The sequence below is a fragment of the Pogona vitticeps genome, chromosome 1 (genome assembly GCF_051106095.1).
Source record: "Pogona vitticeps strain Pit_001003342236 chromosome 1, PviZW2.1, whole genome shotgun sequence".
Classification (NCBI taxonomy): domain Eukaryota; kingdom Metazoa; phylum Chordata; class Lepidosauria; order Squamata; family Agamidae; genus Pogona; species Pogona vitticeps.
In genome coordinates, this window is record NC_135783.1 from 208,000,101 (window position 1) to 208,021,971 (window position 21,871).

A 21,871-nucleotide genomic window follows, 5' to 3' on the forward strand; every position below is an offset into this window, starting at 1 on the left:
CAAGGCCCAGATAAGTGCCCAGAATCAAAGGCGACTGGGTGTGTTCAGGTGTGTACCACACAACTCTGTCTTCCTTCCAATAAGCGAATTGAGAATAAGATATAGTGATTTCAATTTCACAAATATAAATTGATCAGAATTGATCGTTCAACCTGGCTGTTTACCAAAAAAAAAAAAAAGTTATTACCAGATCTGCTGCTCCCAATTCAGGAGGCCTTGCACAGTGCTCTTGTTATTTATTTGTTTGTTTGTTTGTTTGTTTGTATTATATATAGGCCGCCTTTCTCCCCATAGGGGAGCTAAGATGGCTCATTATACATAAAACACAGATTTAAAAACGTAATATAAATATCATATTTTAAAAACAATTAAAAATAAATTAAGTTTTTTCTTAATTGTTTAAAAACAATTACAAATATGTAAGTTAGAAACCAGCATTCCTGAGACAATTCAGCCTGCCTGAAGAGGAAAGATCAAAGGACAAGAGGGAGGGGGGAAGTGCATTCCAACGCCTGGGAGCAGCCACTGAGAAGGCTCTGTCTCGTGTCCGCCCCAAACAATCCTGGGAAGGAGGTGGAACTGAGAGAAGGGTCTCCTCAGAAGACCTTAAAAGCCAAGGAGGCTCATATGGGGTGAGATGATCCTTCAAATGTCCTGGACTCAAATCGTTGTACTAGTTGCACACTAGTAATGCAAGTTCTGGTAGGAATATGTCTTTTCCCTTAGGCAGAAAAAAGGGGGGGCTAGTAGAGGGCTCTTTTCAAAGGTAGGGTTCCCCCTCTTGAATAACCAGTTCATTTCCTTTTCCTTGGGGGTCGAAGGAAAAACTACAACAGGCATGCCTGCATGAACAATACGTACTTGCAATAAGAATAACAGCAACCAGAATACTGACAGCAAATGAGGATAATAATGCAAAATGCATTGATACAGTATTTTTTTCTGTGCTCAAAACTCTTCCAATTAGATTTGGTTGCAGCAATCCTGTGAGGTAGGCCAGTGTTATAATCCTTTTCTTTCAGGTTAGCCAGAGGCCATCAGGTGGCATCACGTTTGAGCTGAGATTTGAATCAGAGGACTTCCCAGTAGTTTCTTTGTTCCCTTCTCCAATCTGTGATGTTGTATGTTCGTGAATGTGTGCATTTCCATGCCTCTGTGTACAAACTGCAGCCATCCAAAAGGGTCAAGGTTCAAGGCATCCTCATGTGTAATCATTAAACTCCCAGACATGCTGTGAATGTGTGCCTTTTCATTTTTCTCTTCAGCTTATGTATTTTCTATGCAGAAATGTCACAAGTAAACTTGGTCCTGGCTTTCTAAAAGTGCAGAATTACAAATCAGAATTGTCTCTATTAAGGACCTGATTCTTGAGGATATTGAACATCTTCAACTCAATGAAGCCAAACACTTGAGCGTACTTGACATCTTGGAGCACAGGGACCTCATCTGAGCTGATGGATGTTTCGCCTTTGATAGAGAATCAGGTGTCTGCATTCAATCACTTCAGAATAATTATGATAGTCCATATTCTAAACATTCATCCTTTTGGATAGTTCCCCATACTTGAAGAACTGAGAGAGTACAGTTGTCTAATAGTTGAACAAAATGTATGCTTCCAGAATAATCAATGTAAGTGAACGATTTCAGTAAATATGGATCTGAAATGGGATATGTTTCTGAAGGATTTTAAATCCAGAAATACCAGCTCTTGTTAGAATTACAGATGCCTCTAGCATCTTATCTTGCCACATTTCTTACCACACTGACGTTAGGGATGTACATCCTTTTAATATAAAATAAATAGATCAATAAATATAGAACAGCCCTTATTCAGATTTTATTTCTTAGAATAATAAAGGCATCCTGAAAGAGGGTGGCAGGGTGCTGGTCCTGGTGGAAGCAGCGCGGTCCAGAGGGAACAAACCACAAGAATCATTACCCACCCACCCCTCCCTCTTGCAAACCACTGTGCTTTGGTAGCAACAACAACAACAATGCTTATATAACTGGATAGCTCAGTAGTCTAGGTATCTCTGCCTGAGAAGCCAGAGGTTGGGAGTTCTGCATCCCAGAAGAGGCAGCTTTTATGGTCATGGGCAAAGCTGCACGGTCCCAGGGCACCCCCAGAAGAAGGGAGTGGTAAACCACTTCTGAGTATTCCCTACCTAGAAATCTCTGAAAAGGGTTGGCATAAGCCAGAGTCGACTTGATGGTACATGGCTATTATTACAATAATAATAATGTTTTGGGGGTGGACGTGGTAGTGACCTGTATTTCACAAAAACAGGATGAAATAAAATTGTTAGCTTTTTTGGGTGCCACACGCTTGCATGCTTTGTGTGTGTGTGTGTGTGTGTAGCTTAGAGACAATCTGATTTTGTTTTTTTAAAATTACAATATAAATGCTTAAAATGAAATGAATTTTTCCTTGAGAATTTACAGAATAAAGTTTAAATACACACACTGCCATTTATTTCCACGTGGAAATATTTCCATATTTCCACACTGTGAGCAGTATAAACCTTTCAAAAAGCAACATGAAAATATAAATATGAATGTACACTTTGTTCCAACAACTTATGGAGGCAGCCGTTCGTGGATCTCAACCATGTCGGTGTGACCGAGAACACAGCTAAGCTGAAGAGGAGGGACGGAGGTCACAACAATAGGGCTCCAGTAGTTATGTGCCGTTCAGCAACATCTGAGCTCGGCCCTATAGAGGCAGAGGTGGGCAGCCACGCCCATCAGGCCTCATCAGCCCTGGCCAGCAAAGCTAATAGGGAGGCAACAGAGAAGGAGGGATGGCCCCAGCCACCACTGGCATCAGCCCTACCCAGACCCCAGCAGAACAGTCCTGACATAATGATGTCCTTAACTGTAGGCATCCCAGAATGATGTGCTGGTTAGGGTGTTGGATGAAGCCCAAGACCTTTGGGAAGGAGCACGACGAGGAAGAAAGAAACAGAATCATCAGAGATTCTACAAACCAGAAGGCTGCCCAGCTTTGCCTTCAGTAAACGCAACCAGCCCAGGAAGTTCCACCAGTGCCCAAAGGGGTTGCAACAAAAGCAACAAAGAGCTTGGTGCAATGTTAAAGGCCCCTAGACTTTAGTGAGGTTTCCTGTAGAGCAGTCCATTTCCAGCCACGACTTCCTTGTATTGCTGAGCAGGAGCACAGGCTGAAAGAGACTGCAAGGAGGTAGCCGTGTTAGTGTGCTGCAGCAAAAACAGCGAAGAGTGGTGTAGCATCTCAGAGATGACTGTGTTTCGTGTAGTATCAGTTTTCCTGAAAAAACACCCCTTTTCATCACATGTATCTGATAAAATAGGTCACTCACATTCAATAAATGGCCATGTCAGGTAAAATCTCTTGGTGTTTAAGGTGCCAGGCTTACCACAGCAGTTGATACAAGATATTTAAGACACTTACACAAATACGACTCATGCTGCAGATTACTGTGCTTTGGAAATATAGATTAGGAGATCGTCATGTCACTGTTATAGTATGTTAGGGGGAAGCCACCCAAAAATGAAATCAATCAAGCCTGGATCAAACAAAATGCATAGTTGGTTCTCAGTCCCACTCCCAGTCCTTGGCACTGAGCAGTGTGCTGAGGTGCACTGCCCTCAAGCATGGAGGCTTTATTTCCTTAAGCAGCCCTGACAATTCAGCAGTCCAAAAGTCCGTCTAGTTTTTTGTCCAACGGTCAGTTTCCTGACCACCTACTAGACACCATACAGCTAACACCAAAATGAGCTCTGAATGGCTCAGTCATTCTCTTTCGGCCTAATGTACTGTACTTAAGAAAGTTCTTGCAGACAGGACTATGTAGCCATTTTGAGCTCACTGGAGGAAAAATGGGACATAAATGTGGTGTATCAATATAAGGCGTTCCTGTAAATGTTTTTGACAGGTGTGTGGGATAGCAACCCAAAAGCCATCTGATTTTGTCCAGTGTTCTGTTTCCCACACTAGTCACCCACATGCGGTTAGCACCTAATGAGTCACAAAACTCACTGGATGACCTTGGCTTAGTCATTCTCCCTTGACCTGACCTACCTCATAAGGTTGTTGTGGAGGGAAAGTGGATTGGGGGAAGTTGTGCATGCTGTTTTGAGACCACCGGAGGAAAAATGGAGTATAAATGTAAAATGCAGACGATGTGCTGTGGACTTTCCTTCCAAGATATATATATATATATATCAGGTCTCTCAGGCCCACCCTACCCACATTCTGTGGGGAGTCATGTCTGTAAAAACCTCTACTGCTGTTTGTGTGCTTCTGCATTTGGACGTTTACCAAACAAATATATATAGGTTTTTACAGACATGACTCCCCACAGAAGAGGTTTTTACAGACATGACTCCCCACAGAATGTGGGTAGGTGGGCCTGAGAGACCGGTGTGCCATAATGGATGCAGAATCAGACTAGGACTCTGGAGATTTCTGTTCGAGCCCCTCCTTTGCCATCGAAAGTTAGTGAGGGTGGCAATGGTAAACCACTCCTTGAACCTCTCAGATTCCTCCAAAACCTTAGTAAGAGAACAAGTGTGCTGGGGATAGAGTGCTGGACTAGGATTCAGGAGGACATTTCCTTGGCTGTGGAAATGTGCCAGAGCGGTTAGCCAGGGCAAAACGCTCCTTTAATGTCTCATATAACTTCCAAAAGATCTCTTGGGATCACCCTAAGTTGGAAGGGACATGACAGCATGTAACCTGCTGGGCCTAGGATGGTGCCTCCCTTTGAGGGTCGGCCTCACCACAGCTTTGAATGTTTCTCCCCTTGTGCATAGAATCAGGATTTCCCACCCCTTTTATCTGTCAGCCTCATGAGGAAGGAGGTGAGTTTAGTATGGTGGCACTTCCAAACTTGACCCAGAACTGTAGTTTTTAGCAAATGAATTTTTGTTCTGCCTCACCCCAATGCTCTAGTTTCAGTCTCATTGAGTGGGTGTAGATGTTACAGGAAGAGGGTGGTGAATCAGACAGAAACAAAAGGAAAATTGTCATCGTTTGGTGCTTTCCTCAGTCATCGGTAATGTGGGCTGGTCTGTCTTGCAGTCCGGTGAAGGACTTCTGAGATCATACAGCTCCCTCAGATCTAGAATTTATGGGGGGCAAGGAGTCTGAAAAAGCTATAAAGTAGGGAGTGGAGTGGGAAACAACCCCCTACCTGGTTAGGAAAGAGTAAAAGTAGACTGTTATCTATCTTCTTACCTTCTGTTTTCTTCGCTTTTCATCCTCCTGCTCCGCCTCCCCCCTTTGTCTCTCTTCCAAAATAATCCTCTAAGACACACTGGCCTTCATTTTGTCTTATATTTTCATTTAATCTCCCTTTGCTTCTTCCTCTCTTCTTGCCATATTCCACAGGGGCAGCTGGATTTTAATGCCCAAGAGCCACTGGCAAGCACCCCATCTACCATAACTGTTAGCTACAGACTACTTCAATGAGCATATGCAGCTACACTTTAGGAACCTTTTCTATGTAAAATATGCACCTTTAAGGTCCTGTGTCTTCTAATTGACATGATGGCTCAAGTCCTAATAAAAACAAGCTTGTAGTAGGAATTATGCTTTTTACAGAAGCAGTGGCTGGCATTTGAAAAATAACTACTGAACTCACTACAAGCTGACCAAAAAAGGGTAGGACTGTTTTAAAAAAATCAGAAATTAGATATTTAAAAGTCCTTGGTGAGCCTTCTCCACATCTGACAGAGAGCAAGCCTGTACTATCTACAGTGATTTTGCCAAATATGGTCCATATTCAGGGACTCATTCAAAAATATTAATGTTTTGTTTGAATTGCCACTTCCTCTCACAAATGGCTTATTATAGGATGTTGCTTTGACTGGTCACACAATATCAGAGGTGCACTCTCATGCATCTCTAATGCATCCCTCGGTTTGATGCAGTCTTTGTTGAATGATGGTCACTGTTCTTGCCCTGGTTGCAGATGCTGCCCTTGGCAACTACTCAAGAGTATCTTCTGTAGTTAAAGAAAAAAAGCTGTGTGACCCTTGACCCTCCAGCATTTTTTGTTTCAGTGTATTACTGGAAATGAACATATTCATGGAAGGAAGGGCAGGGGACATACCAAGGGCCATTGGCTTTGGTGAGGTATCTACATATGAGTGCAAACCTGTCACCAATCTACTTATAATAGATAACAGGAAGACTACGCCTCACTTAGAGCTGTAACAATTTGCTCTTTAGTTCAATAGACCAGCCTTCTTCCACACAGCACTTACTCACATGCTTAAGATGATTGGAGGTTTACGTATTGCCAAGTTGAATCCTTTGATAACACAATGGTGAGAACACAGATTTAACACAGAGAGGAAGAATTGTTTCCTTTTGCCTTTATTTGCACTGAAGTTACGGTCTGATAGAACTGCCACAGTACTCAGTTTAATGGTTTAAAGCAAGTTTGAACCCGCTCAGCATGCTCTGAAATTGAAGATTTTTTATAGTTCTTTCGAAACTGATATTTCTCTGTTCTACATTTTCCTTCTGTTTCCCACATTATCCACTGAAACGTTCCTCTTTTTTTTCCTCTTTGTCTTGCGACCAAACTGGCTGTCATACTATCTTTGATTTGATGCCAGCAGTTAACACTAGTTCTGATCAATAATTTTAGTCATTTATGATGTTGAGAAACACTAAGAAATAACATGGAGTTTTATTGTACTGCATCTGCCACTATGTTTCTAACAAACGTTTAAAACAAAATTGACACAGCATTGTGTGCCACCTTACGTTAAAAATACCAAACTACAAGGTACTTTTATTCCTAGACTTCCATTAAATTTGGGATAAACTGGATTATCAAATTTCTGGAAAGCTCAGTGGTGTCTGTATCTGGCTATGGAGCCAGAGAATGGAAGTTCCGATTCCTCACTAGGTCTCCCTGGCAGGGACTAGATATGGTATATAGGGTGTCTTCCAGCTTTGCAGCTCTAAGATGTTGATGATAGTGATGATTGTGTTGTTGTTGTAGACTTACAAAGTGACAGTCTCCATTTGCAGGGTTAGACCCATATGTACCTATGCAGTGTAGCTCTCAAATAAATCTTACTACGCCTTAACAGACTCCCTCCACACCCCTTACCATTAGTTAATTTTGTCACAAAGGGCAGAGGAACAATTTGATGAATTTCTTTGTCTGGTGTGCAAAATATGGGAACTATTTTGAAATAACATTACTGCTTTCTTCTGCTTTATTAAGAGAAAAATAATGTCTCTTAAAAGTCACCAAGCAAATTTGGTCTGTGCAACAATTCTGATTGTTCCAAATTATACAACCAAAAAAGGATATAAATGTGGAACAGTATTTCAGTGCATCTGAATCTTCTATACTGTATATGCTAATTATGCTATCTGAAAATGAGGTTTTCTGTGCTCCAAGATGGACGTGTCACTCATTTTCTTAATTTCTTCTCTTAATTTTCTTTCTGAACATGGTTTGTTTAGGTTTTCTTTCTTTCTTTCTTTCTTTCTTTCTTTCTTTCTTTCTTTCTTTCTTTCTGTCTGTCTGTCTGTCTGTCTGTCTGTCTGTCTGTCTGTCTGTCATACAAATAAACCATGGATTGCATCAGATATAATGTCGGTAGCACTGACATTAAGGATTTTAGTGACACTGATTTCCATTTCAGTACATGTGATGTGAGTGCATAAGAGAGTTGCCAGATGTCTCTTATTTTAAAGGAATATTGCAGCTTACCAAATATCTCAGACCATTACACCTCCACAGAGTCTCATAAAAACAGATACTGTACTATTGCTTGTAAATTATGTTTCTTAGTTTCGAATCTTTGATCTGCCAGTACTGGTGCGCTGCCTGTTACTGTGAAAAATAGCTCTTCAGCTAAGGATTAACTTCCAAATAATACGGTTGCAGTGCAGTTGAATAAATGCTTGCTGCTTCCTTTGGGTTCATTTTTAAAATTCGGAAACACTGTCTTTTACAGTCTCTGTTAAATGCACTGGTACTTAATATGCATCAATAAATAAACTTTCAATTATTGTGCAGTGAGCAGATCCACAGCTGAAATAGCAATCTGAAACCAATGGGCTAACTAGTAATTATGGCAAATAAATAGTTTTGATGCACACTTTCACTTTTATCAGAGGGATGACTATACTGAAACCGTTAACTGCTTTTAAAATCATTTTTAAAAGAAAAGTTAATATCCTGTATTAAATATTTTAGCATGATAGTATGTTGTCTGGGTTTGCTTTGTTATAATGTTGGGGTTTGTTTGTTTTTACATTAAACATAACTTTGGCATTAGAATTTGTGTGCCATTTCTTCCTCCCTCATTTACACTTGCTTCCCTGTTTTACAGTTTTTTTTCATCTATTCTGTGAAAAATATCAAACATATCCAGCTTCATTCACATCAATGGGGAGTTTACCATTAACTATAATATTGTGCAGGCTGTACCCTGTTATTGTGTGTACTTCTGTGCATTATTAACGCCTCTTGAAATGAATAGTCCCAATCCAAGTTCAAGAGAAACAAAGACACGTGGAAGTGCTTTCTTACAATATAAAAGCTAGAGTGCCTAGGCTTCTGTTTGAAGCGCTCTGCCTGGTATTGGGAGAGGTATGGAAACAGTGGCCAGAATCCTTTTAGTATCTGTATAAAATTTGTGTAATTTGCTGCAGCTAATTCATGAAATGCCAGGGTGTACAATCAGGTGTGTGAGTACACGTGTGACCAAGACACACCCCGCTGCAATTAGGAGAAGCAAGTTACACAAACCTTAGGCAAACACTAATAGGATTCTGACCAGTGTCTTCAATAATACAAGAACACTTTCCTGGAGATGAGAAAGTTACTTTTAAGAGGATATAATTACAGTTCCCATTCTGAGACAAAAACTTTAGTCACTGTCATTATATTTGAAATTTTGTACACACTTACTGTAATTTTTCTGTTCAAAAGTAATTAAATAATGTTTTAGTTCCTTTTTTAAAAAAATCTGAATGTTACATACCACTGGCTGTGGCAGAAAAAAACCCAAAATGTCTAAAAGAGTTATAGTTTCATAGCAGAACCAGAGAGATGTCTTGTTATGTTACATCTTCTAATATAATATTGGACCGAGTCCTATTGTTTAGCATAAGGCAAATTGCAACTTTTGGTCCACTCCTCCCTGGTAAAATAAACACCTCTGCCACAGTTCTTCAGGGGTTACACACAAAACAGAGATTTGCAAAAGGGACACTTTATTTACCAGGGAGCAACAGACCGAAATTTACAATGCAGCTTATACTAAAGATTTTGGTCATTATTTTACAATTGTAGTCCTAGCACTCAGATATTGCAGAAAGGAATTAGCTACATGTAAGTCATTATTTCTAACTTCTAGTTTTTCAAAAGTAATTTATCCCCATGATTGCAGAACATCTGCATGGCAGGATGCATCTGAATGCATTCTATGGACAGAACCCTGTTCATTTGTTCTTCTTATGAAACAGCCATACAGAAGTGGTATGGAACTTAGGGAGCTTGTTTTAGGAGGTGCCCTAAGTCTAAGGTACCCTCACACACTACTTTGTGAGAGCAGAACCCCTTTTGGTTTTAATAGGCAATCTCCATAATCCTCAACCCCTCGATGGAGATTGGGCAGAGCTATGCCTATGGTCAAATGGATTTTGCCCTAAAGCTCCTTTTTATTCATACATATCAAAAGAAGCATTAATTTGTTCTCTAAGATTCCCCATCTGGAATTTGAGCTCCTCTGTCTTCTGTAATCTCTCAGAATCGAAACTCTAGAACCGTAAATCTCCTTTTAAAAGATTAGTAATGTGTGGGTTTATTTTTTTAAGAACTTTTGAGTAGCGGACACATTTAATTCTCTTTTTTAAAATGTCTCAAATCTTATTGCCAGTTTACGCTGATGTAAGGGAAGTCACATAAGTGTTGGTGGCAAATTGCTGGTCATTAGCATCGTGCTGGTTGCATGTCCAGTTGTGGGAATGGGTATGTGCTGGGGTACACAACCAGTTTCTTTTAAATGAGTAGTGATTTGCCACCATGACGTAAAGCAATTTCCTTTATGCAAGCATGAATCATTAATAGGATTCTGGCAAATGAGTTGAAGTTTTGTTGCTACTCTGCTTCTGACTTGCTCTTGCTGTTTCAAAGTCCTATCTAATAAGTTGCTGACAGTATTTTTTTAAGGTAAAACTAAATCATTGTACAACTTTGCTCAATTTTATTAAAATTGGGGGGAAGCCTATTTTGAAGAAACATGCTTTTGAAAAGAATATTTGAGTTTACAGATCAAATCTTGAGAAGCTGGCCAAATTTTTGTTGAAGTTCTGGATAAAAATGCATGTTATCACACAAAGAAAGACTTCTATTGTTTGATACTAAGAGGTAAACACCAAGGGATATTTTAAAATCCTTACCTATGTGCCTAAATGGATCAGCAAAAAAAAAAAAGTGAATGTTGTCAACAAATCCCACCATCCCAAATAATCCCAATTCCAACAGGCACAACTGCAATAAAATACATTTACAAATTAATCCTGTTGCTCTATTAATTTATTGTGTAATTACTGCAATTCTTCCCACCTTGTTTTCAGTATTTCTTAATCATTAAGCTGGAAACCTGACAGCAGTGCCAGCCCTGGCATGATTCTCTTTGACTAAAACCTTGTAAATTAACACAATTAGCACAGCATCATGCTGCTAATTAACTTCCTGTGTCTGGTGCAACGGATGTGCAAACAAGGAAGAGGGAATCAGAAGGGAATAAACATGCCATTCTGTTGCAAAACTATATACTGTGTTAGGTCTATCTCAGCAGAGCTAAACTGGTCATGTCAAGTATGCTGGAATCAGGAAAGGGAGAGCTGAAGGGTTTGGGGAGGAAAAGCCAAGATTTGGGGAGTGGAATTGCAAGAATTCACGTGAGAACCTCTGTGCCAAAGGGCACAAGACAGATTGCCAAAAAAAAAAATAATAATAATTATTATTTTTATTATTTTGTAAAATGAGCATGACTTAACTCAGGCCTGCCTTAATAATGATTACCATGCACAAGTAGGTTTGGAAGGTGCTTTTCTTTTAATGCTGGAGTACTCGGCTTGTTTATTTTATCAAAATAAAACTAACTAAAGATTCCGTTTGGCACAAACAATTGTGCTAAAGCAGTAACCACAGTGAGAAATTGCAGGCCCCAAACCACCACCACCCCATTGAACTTTTAGTGACTGCTCCACCTTTAATTCCTCTTTTCTAGTGCCTCCTCTTCCCCCCTCCCCCAACCCACCACCCATACACAAGAGGCAGGGAGGGAGGAGTTGGAATAGGGAAGAAGGGAAAAGGAGAGCAAACGAAATGATAATACGAGTGATGCTTGGGCTTTGCTTCTCTCCCCCCCCCACACACACACTCTTTCTTCCAGAGCTCAACAACAGAACTGCGAAGCAGAGAGCAGCCAGTTGTAATTCATACCGAGTTGTAGGCTTTGTGTGATGAAAGCAACGGAGCGCTGCCTGGGAGATTGCTTTGCTGCACTCCACGAAGCAGATTTGAAACTGTCGTGGACCACTTTAGATGAGAGTTGGATTATGGAATGACCTGCTATGTCTGTGTCATATTGTTCTGCGCAGGGTGCATTATACTGTGCTAACTAGGTATTCAGCACCAAATAAGAAAGGTATCCTAGATGTGATCTGTCAGCTGTGTCTCGTAGGTTTTTTAAGGGGGAAAAAAAATCTCTTAAAATTTAAAACAGGAGCTGTGATGGGGAAGATGAGACCGTTTAGGATATATAACATGTTACCTACTAATGAAATTTATATGGGGAGGGGGAGATTAAAAATACACCTGGTTATCCTTTAGTTAATCCACCCAGCTAGGTTAAATAATTTCTTCCACTTCTTTTCCTCTGAATTAGCAAAGTATGTCAGACAGGGGTGTCGGTGTCTGTGTGTACTGGTGGCAGCCTAGCTGATAATTTAAACGTTTATGGTTTTAAACGAGCTCTTGTCTTAAGCACAGTCATTGTACCTGTACAGGGGGGAATCAAGTATATGTACCTAGATGCCTTTCCCAGTGCCTTCTCCATGCCACATGCTGATTTTGTTCCTTTCTTCTCCCCACCCCCACCCCCAAATCCCAGGCTTGAAGATGCAGTGGACGCCAGAGCATGCCCAGTGGCCAGAGCAGCACTTTGATATCACTTCAACGACGCGGTCTCCTGCCCACAAGGTAGAAGCTTACCGTGGACACCTGCAGCGCACCTACCAGTATGCTTGGGCTAATGATGACATCTCTGCTCTAACTGCCTCAAATCTGCTTAAAAAATATGCAGAAAAATATTCTGGCATTTTGGAGGGGCCAGCCGAACGGCCCTTGCTGAGTAACTATTCAGAGCCTCCGCCGGGGCTGGTGAATGGGCGCAAGAGTGAGAGTGAACCCTGGCAGCCTTCCCTGAACTCTGAGGGTGTCTACCCTATGAACTGTGTTCCCGATGTTATTACTGCCAGCAAAGCTGGAGTAAGTACTGCCCTCCCGCCAGCAGATGTCTCTGCCAGTATAGGGAGTTCACCTGGGGTGGCCAGTAACCTGACAGAACCTAGCTATTCTAGTAGTACCTGTGGAAGTCATACTGTACCTAGTCTGCATTCAGGGCTCCCATCTCAGGAATATGCCACGGGATACAATGGATCTTACTTGCATACGAGTTACAGTGGCCAGACAGCACCTGCACTTCCCTCGCCTCACCCATCCCCACTGCATAGTTCTGGCCTGTTACAGCCGCCCCCGCCGCCCCCTCCCCCACCAGCCCTAGTGCCAGGCTACAATGGGACCTCTAACCTTTCCAGTTATACCTATCCATCTGCCAGTTATCCCCCTCAAAGTGCCGTTGGGCCTGGCTATAGCCCTGGCGGTGCCCCTCCTCCCTCAGCATATCTGCCGTCAGGAATTCCTGCCCCAACTCCTCTTCCCCCTACCACAGTACCTGGTTACACCTACCAGGGTCACGGCTTAACACCCCTTGCCCCGTCTGCCCTGACCAACAGTTCAGCCAGTTCTCTCAAAAGGAAAGCTTTCTACATGGCAGGACAAGGAGAGATGGACTCCAGTTATGGAAATTACAGCTACGGCCAACAGAGATCTACACAAAGTCCCATGTACAGGATGCCTGACAACAGCATTTCAAATGCCAACAGAGGGAATGGCTTTGACAGAAATGCTGAGCCGTCGTCCTTAGCATTTAAGCCAACAAAGCAGATAATGGCTTCTGAACAGCAAAGGAAATTCAGCCAGTCCAGCCGGGCTCTGACGCCCCCTTCTTACAGCAGTACTAAAAATTCACTTGGGTCGAGGGCAAGTGAACCGTTTGGGAAGTACAGCTCCCCAGTCATGAACGAACACGGTGACGAACATAGGCAGCTCCTTCCCCACCCGATGCAAGGCCCGGGACTTCGTGCAGCTACCTCATCCAGCCACTCTGTGGACGAGCAACTGAAGAATACTGACGCGCACCTCATTGACCTGGTAACCAATGAGATTATCAACCAAGGACCTCCTGTGGACTGGAATGACATTGCTGGTCTAGATTTGGTAAAGGCTGTCATTAAAGAGGAGGTTTTATGGCCAGTATTGAGGTCAGATGCGTTCAATGGGCTGACTGCTCTACCTCGGAGCATCCTTTTCTTTGGACCTCGGGGAACAGGCAAAACATTAATGGGCCGATGTATAGCTAGCCAGCTGGGAGCCACATTTTTCAAAATCACCGGCTCTGGTCTTGTCACAAAGTGGTTAGGGGAAGGAGAACAAATTGTTCATGCCTCCTTCCTGGTGGCAAGGTGTCGCCAGCCCTCCGTGATTTTTGTCAGTGACATTGATGTGCTCCTTTCGTCCCAAGTGAATGAAGAACACAGTCCAGTATGTCGGATGAGAACCGAGTTCCTTATGCAGCTGGACACTGTGCTAACCTCTGCTGAGGACCAAATAGTAGTAATTTGTGCCACCAGTAAACCGGAAGAAATAGATGAATCTCTTCGAAGGTACTTCATGAAACGACTTTTAATCCCACTTCCTGACAGCACAGCGAGGCACCAGATAATAGTACAACTGCTCTCACAGCACAATTACTGTCTCAATGACAAGGAGGTTGCACTGCTTGTCCAGCGTACAGAAGGCTTTTCGGGACTAGATGTTGCTCATTTGTGTCAGGAAGCGGTAGTCGGCCCGCTCCATGCCATGCCAGCCACAGACCTTTCAGCCATTATGCCCAGCCAGCTGAGGCCTGTTACATATCAAGACTTTGAAAATGCTTTCTGCAAGATTCAGCCAAGCATATCTCAAAAGGAGCTCGATACATACATTGAATGGAACAAAATGTTTGGTTGCAGTCAGTGACACTTTTTTTAAAAAAACAAATGTAATGAATGTTGGTGCGCGTGCACACACACACATATATATATACATAGACACACACCTGTTACATAGGGCACGGAGCCCTTTTCAGTAGTGTTAAAATTGTGAAAGGGTACTGGGGGTAAAAACAGTGATCACCTTGCACCTAAAGAGCCCAGTGTAAGCTTGAAGGAATAGTGCATCAGACAAGAGCTGTTGATCTGGAAAGTCACAGATGACAGAAAGCATCTGTTGATGCTCCGTTCTGTTCAGGCTAGACGACACACTCTCAGCATGGAGCAAGGAGCCAAGTGGGTTGATTTTTAGATGGACATGAACCCTGTGTGTTGATTCCATTCTGCTGTTCTTGAGATTTAGTTGCTGTCAAGTGCCTGAAGTGGTGCTTTTATTTTAATTTTTTTTCTTTATTTTATTTTTTGTTTGCCTCACAATGACATTGGTGGCATGTGCTAATATAAAGAGCTTTAACTTCAAAATGTTATGGGACTAAAGAAAGGAATGGTTGTGTTGCGACAGAGAACCAGGTTGTAATTTTTTTTGTTTGTTTGTTTGCTTTTGTTTTTGTTTGTGGCTAGTCTGAGAGCAACAGTATTCCTCAATCCTGTCTGTTCTGAAGTATTAAACCGAGAACAGGTAAAACAGGGTCATGGTAATCTGGACCTTAATTTCTGCAGTTCATTTGTTTTAATGTTCTGTCCGCAAAAGAAAAAAAAAGAAAAAGAAAAAAGAAAAAAAACTCAGGAAAGTGATTGTGATTTGTACAGTACCTCAAAGGAATGTGTTGAAAGCACTATGTACTGCTGAGAGTTAATAGGCTAGGCTTCAATGTTACTTTATATTAAATATGTATGTTTACCTCAACTGTTGGAAAAAAAAATAACAAGGAGAAATACTTTGAATGTATCCAGGAGCAAGCTGAAGTGTGCTATAAATTAATCTTTAAACCATTTGAAATAGAAACAGAGGGGGTATCCCAATTTTTAAGAAATGGTTCTTTTAAAAAGATTGGGATCAGAAGACAGCAAGAGAATTTTTGTGGCAGTAGTGTGTGAAAGTCCTTAGTCCTTGACAATTTTGTGACAAGTGCACAGACAATAAGAAAGCCACCCTGTCGAATTACATCATCATCTGGGACAGTCAAAGGCAACATCTAGTTAGGACTCTGAGAGGCAAATTACCTGAGACTCCAACTGCTTTTATATCTTGGTCAGAGCTGTAGTGTCCTGATTATTTCATTGAGTCAGTAGAACAAAATCATTCTAGGTCACTGATAGAGCTTATAAGTTGCAGCACTGTTTACAGCAATGCAGTAGACAGTGAAACACGGAAAGAGCAAGGGAAAAAAACGAACCTTTAAAATGGATTCGTGCTTTTCAACCTCCCATTTTCCACACACAAATAAAAAGTCCTTCATTTATTTTCATGTATGCATTTCTTCTTCTATTATAATCATTCCCATGTTCATTAGGAACGTTGCAAGCTGTGTCCACCCTTCTATTCCTACCTCAGCTTTTGTTCCATTTCTCTGAGAAAGCAAAGACTAGTCCACTAGACGGCATCCCGGATGCCAGTCTGTTTAATGATTTACCAGTGCAATCCTGCACATGCTCTCTCAGAATTTCATTGTATTTTGTTCAGTGAACCTGGTATGTATGTTCAGGATTACAACTTGAGAGAAGCTGGGAAGGAGAGGGAAGAAAGGAAGGATCCTTCTCTTGGGGGGGGAAGCCTCTTTCCTCTTCTGCCCATTGCGAAGCAAGGACAAACGTTGTCGAGTCTTCCTTCTGGAAAGACAGGCTGTCAAGAATGTGTGGCATTTTGTTCACTTGGTGTCCCCATTGTACCTGGTCTTTCTTTTTATTCCTTAATGTCTCTTCATGACAGCTGACTTGTGTTGTCAATATCTCTGCACCCTGTAGAAACCCAAGCCTTTGCACGAGCAGAACAATCTCCTTTTTTATCGTAATTTTTGTTTGCTTTAAGAAAGTAGCAGAACATTGGCAAATCACTAGCATTTAATGTTACTTTTAAGTAAGATACCTTCAAAAACATGAAATAAATGCATTGAAATCCTAAACAGAAAAAAAAAATCAGCTAACTGGCTATTTGTGTCTTTAAGACTACTGTCCAGTTATCTCACTTGACATTTATTCAGCTGAAACATTAGGGATAAGAAAGTTAACAATGAGTGGTTGGCTGGCATTTTCTTTCTGATTACCCTTTCCATTTTAATTTCTTAATGCCTCTTTTAATGTCTGTTGCTATACAAAGGGGAAAAAAAACCCAAAATGTACATTCTAGCCATTCCTATTTCTTCACTCTAAACTTATTAGTTGTTTTGTTTTTTTCTTAGGCAGAAGGTCCTTTTGAAGAAACAAACTGTGCCTTTCACTGAGGTTATAATAAAGTAAATCTTAATAGATGCGTTCCTTTTTCGGTTCGTGAATGCCTTCCTTTCTCCCTTTTGCCCCTTTATATCTCTTCCATTATATTTTCCTTTCTATTTGGGAGATACAAGGATTTCCTTTCCTGTAGATGCATATTGATCTGGCAGACGAGTTTACTGATGCAGATTGCTGACCAATCTTCTATCTTTGGGACACTGCATTTTGCGTCTGCTATCATGCTGTGCTCATTTAAAAGCCTCCAATATGTTTGAAAAACCAGCTTCATACTTAACATCGCAAAATCTATACATCCTTCTAAATCAATATTATTAACACTAAACATTATACACGGCTCCACGCAGTATCCTGTTTTTTAGCTCCCTTGCCCATTGTTTTAATCAAACCAAACCAAATGAAATTGGAAGGAAGTGCTTACTTTGGATTCTTTACATGATGCATGTTGGAAGAGAAAATTATTGTTTGAGTGACCTCTAAAGACAACAGGCAAAATTGTGAACCTGACCAAAATAAAGCAACATTGGGAGAATTTGTTTTAGGAACAGCAACAACGTTGAATGTTACATTGCTCATCAATTGCAGAAAGCACCAGAACATTGTGTTTCCATCCCAACTGTTAGCCAGCTGCAGCTAGTGGGGTAGAATGTTTTACCTAGCGAGAGAAGAATAGTTTTGTTTACCCGCTCGTCCTTCCATAGGTGAGAGGCAAGATATAACATTCTCTCAGCTCTCTGCCAATGGAGGTTTCCTGGCAAATGGAATCACTCAGCCTTTGTCCAGTGTGCTCAGACCCCATTCGCTCATTTTTAACAAACTACCCTTACACTGGGTGGGAAGCAACTGCATTCATACTTCCAATGTGAATAAGGCCATTCTTTTTTATATATATATACTGCTGCATTCTTTTCAGTATGGAATGGCTACCCTTATATGTCTCATTACAAAAGAAACTGATCCTGGGGCTTAAGCTTCCAGGATATTTGGGTGTGCCATGAATGAGAAGATTGCCTTTTGTGAGGAAGTCGATACAGCAAACATATAGCAATGATTTGAGCATTTAAAATGGATCCTGTAAGAAGGTGTCTCTTACCTTTTTCAGTTGGTTAAAACTGTGGATTCCATTCCTATAGTGTGTAAAAACAAAACATACTCTCAGCTAGGATTTCCAGATTCCATATTATGCAGCTCTCTTGTGCCTTTTTAAAAAAAACAAAACAAAAACAAAGGATAATTAGTAGTAGTTGCAGCTTCTCCCACCATTAAAGCTCTAGGTGACAAACTCTCTTTTGTGCAACTGGTAACTAATTAAAGGCATAGTAGCTCAGCTTCATAGCTTGCTCAAAAATTGTGTGAATTGTTTCAGGTAGGCATCTATTATTTGTATCGGCTGCAATGGCTTACAAAATGATGCTTATGCCTGAATAGGTCAATACAATTTTGCATTAGATGAAGCTTCTTTTTTCCAACTATAATAACAATTCCAACAGTCAAAGCAAGGGATAATCTTCTGCTATCCAAATTATCAATGCTAATTCAAAATGTAGTATCATGACCTTTGTATGAGTTTATAATACAGAAATGCTCATATATGTCTGGCATGCTCCTCTCCCCAAAAATATTTAGATCATTAGAGATAGTAGTCAAAAGTTTGCTGACTGAGCTGATCAATGGAATGTGAAGGCAGTTTGAGGCTATTTACTTTTGCACAAAATATTTTTCTATTAGTCAATTTGTATTCTATTCAAATGCAGATAGATGGATAAAATGGGTTTTCTTGTGCATTTCAAACCCATCAAGGAGAAAATAAAACCTCCCAGTAAAACACATAGGCAAAGCACCATCTGGGAAAGCTAGATCATCTGTCCAGGGGCTATGCTCTGTAAAATAGTACAAGGTCATTTTATATGGGCTGGCATAATACTTTGCTAGGCAATTTTCAAAAGGAGATAATCTAGTGTAAAAACCCCAATTAATTCCAACAGATGTTGGTAGATGGTAATGTGTTTACATGTCAAAAGCTGCAAACAAAGGTTTCTACTGCCGGAAAATGTGTATAACTTTCAGTAGATAAGCATTTATAAGTACCATTGTATGTGCTTCATTCTAATCAACACAGCACTCATTCTATGAAACTGAGAGATTTTCTTTATAAAAATGAGATCTCAGAAATAACAGGTTACAGTTGATTTAAATTTTGCTTACACCAAGAATCTTGTAGTGTAAGTCCATCAGTTCAATGGAATTATTCCTGGTGCCCATTTGAGAATTTACTATCTTACCTCTAAAAGGCGTATTCCTTGTATCTTTGCTTTCTTCCTTAGGAAGCCATGGCCTACTGAGAACATCTCATGCACAGGTTCAGTTGGCATACATGTGAATTACCCAAAAGTACGCTTATGCATCTGTCATTCATTTCACTTGAACATATATGAACAAAAGGTTGATAGATTGTGTATCAGACAGATCAACATGGCCTGTGCAAGAGTAACTCCTTTTCATCCTGTATATGTGCGAGTGTTTTATTTTTTTTAAAGAGTGCGGTTTTTTTGTTTTCTCTTTCTAAGAAAAGACTAAACCTTTGTGTTTTCTGAGCAGATTGATAAGTGAAGCACATTAGTAAACACAGAATTAGAAATATTCCTTGACCAAAACAAAAACAACAACAAAAGAGAGAGAGAGAGAGAGAGAGAGAGAGATGTACTGGGGACTAGTCAATACATGAACTGAATCTCCCACTCGCAAAGACCTTTGGTTGACATTTGATTTTCAACCTGCCAGATACATTTTTGTGAACCAGGGATACTGCATCTTTAATGAACAAGTCTCTACTCTTTCCCCTGTTTTTTAAATACAACACAAGAAGTATAACACTAGGCACTGCAATTGTCAAAGACAATTAGACTGAAAGCAGGAAAATTTCACCTCCCAGTCTTGGTGATATGTAGAATGTCGGCAGTGTGGGTCAGCCTTGCTACAGAGTTGTGTGAGAATATATGAATCAGTCCTATAGAATGTTAAATATATATAAAACTGTTCTGTTCTACACAAAGATGGGGAAGATAGTCATTCCTTCTTGTTGCTTACAATACACAAAGACTCCAAAGTTTATTTTTACATCTAAACTTTGTGTGTGCATGTTTCTGGGTTTTTTCCTGTTGTTCTTGTGGTTTATATGCAGTCGCTAAGTTTCTGCCTCCCCTTTTTTCTTTATTTCAGATTTCTCTCTCTCTCTCTCTTTCCCCCCCTCTCATTTGTGTTTCCCTACCACCACGTTGGGTGTGTATCCAGACATTGTTCTTTAAAACCATTTCTACCTCATTGCTACATATTGTACATGTAGTATTTATTTGTTGTCTTTTTTTGAATGTCATGCATTTCGTAAGAAAGACTTGTCCTTGAACTTGAACAGTCTACCTCAGAAAGACTGTCTCTACACTGAACAGTATTAACAAGCGAAACGATAAGACGCATTAGCAAAGTGTGGCAGGGTAGATAATGCATGAGGACTTGGGATACTGATGGACTTTTAATTGTACTCTTGTAACACAAGATTGCTTAAAGGAACTTAAAGGAAATTATGCACTGTGCAGATCGTTATCAAGGTCCCACTTTTTTGGCATGTTATAGGAAAATGCAGTTTTATTATGATGAACCCCGATTTGAGAGGGAAAAAAATGGTGAGATTTCTCAAGCATTCTTTGCATTGGGTGATATGGCTCTATTCTATAACTGTACCCTGTTAACTTACATACAGTGCAATCTGGCTCTTGAAACTGAAAACAAATGACAGTACTTAATGCTTATTTTTTTATCTTCAGTGATGTAAAAAAATGTCACACACTGTAGGTTTCTCACTCCCTGTGTACTAAAAAGAAAGAAACTGCATTTGTAAGGTTTTAACCAAAAACAAAACAAAACAAAAAAGAGGCACTTCCCAAAGGACTTTAAAATATGGGCTTCAATCCTGCATGATGTTACACATGTCTCAATCCCATTGAAATTGACTTACATATGCGCAAATGTGCACAGGATTGCAGCCATGGAGTCAAAGTGCTCGTGTGTTCTGTAATCAAATAGTTTTATTGCTGATTCTGCTTTATAAACATGTCTGCTTTTGGAAGTAATTGTACATGGATGGCACATTTGAAGTACTTTGTATGAAGTATTTTATATTTTATTATTTATTTTTGCATCATTTCCTTCCCCTCCCTTTTGTCTCGGCCAGCTTTTTGCATTACTGTAGGAGAAGAATATAACTTGGGTGTGCTCCCTTTCCCCATCCCTGTCCTCTCTTCTTCTACTACTACTACTTCTACTACTTTTTTTAAAAAAGAAAATACTGAAATGGGTAAACCACCCCCAATCAATGCATGGACCTTTCGAGTTGCTTGTCAGCAAACCCTGGATCTTTTTACAAACAAAAAACAAAAAACAAATGAACTGTGACAATCCACAACTCTAACAGATGGGAATACAGAAATGTATCTGAAAATTCCTGGTATGCCCGACAATCTGTTCTTTAAGTTCCATTAACAAAGTAGCGTCAGATCCTTTCCATTGCAGTTTCTTGAAAGAATATCATTGTCTTGAAATGTCTAGTGTAAAGATTAAGAGGTGGGTTCACCCCCTCCCCCAGTTTGTTTGCTTTATTGGGTGAGGGATGCCATATTTCTTGTCAACTAATAATACATGTCTGGGGACAGAAATTATTATTATAGTATTATTATTTTTTTGTTAAAGCCCAACTGAATTAACATTTCAGTGCACTTTGTTTTCCTGGCCATATTGATTTTATTTGCTTAAATTGAAACAATGTGTTGGGTTTGACCAGTTTTTGACCTCTGAGGAGGGAGAGGGAAGGCCTCTATAGTGCATATTTCTTCAGATTCTTCTGGTACTGTTTTGCTTATTTATTCAGCAAATTCAAAATCATTTTTGTTGTGCATTATTTTGCATCAGCCGAAGCTAAATGTGATATTATTGCACTCATTAAAAAAAAGGAACAATCCATTTCTCTTGGAAAAAAATGACAAGCTTTAGATGATGAAAGCTTAAATT

At 40.3% G+C, this 21,871-nt stretch overlaps 1 protein-coding gene across 5 annotated transcripts in view; it reads left to right on the forward strand.

Annotated features, from left to right (window-relative positions):
- FIGN (fidgetin, microtubule severing factor) overlaps positions 1-21,871 on the forward strand; it is a 160,974-nt gene that overhangs the window by 138,598 nt on the left and 505 nt on the right. For all 5 annotated transcript variants that reach the window (XM_078394731.1, XM_020804378.3, XM_020804377.3 and 2 more), the window contains one exon: positions 12,142-21,871. This exon is cut by the window's right edge and continues 505 nt beyond it. In XM_078394731.1, the coding sequence (XP_078250857.1) occupies positions 12,142-14,390 (2,249 nt within the window). In that variant the 3' untranslated portion in view covers positions 14,391-21,871. The remainder of the gene's footprint in view (positions 1-12,141) is intronic.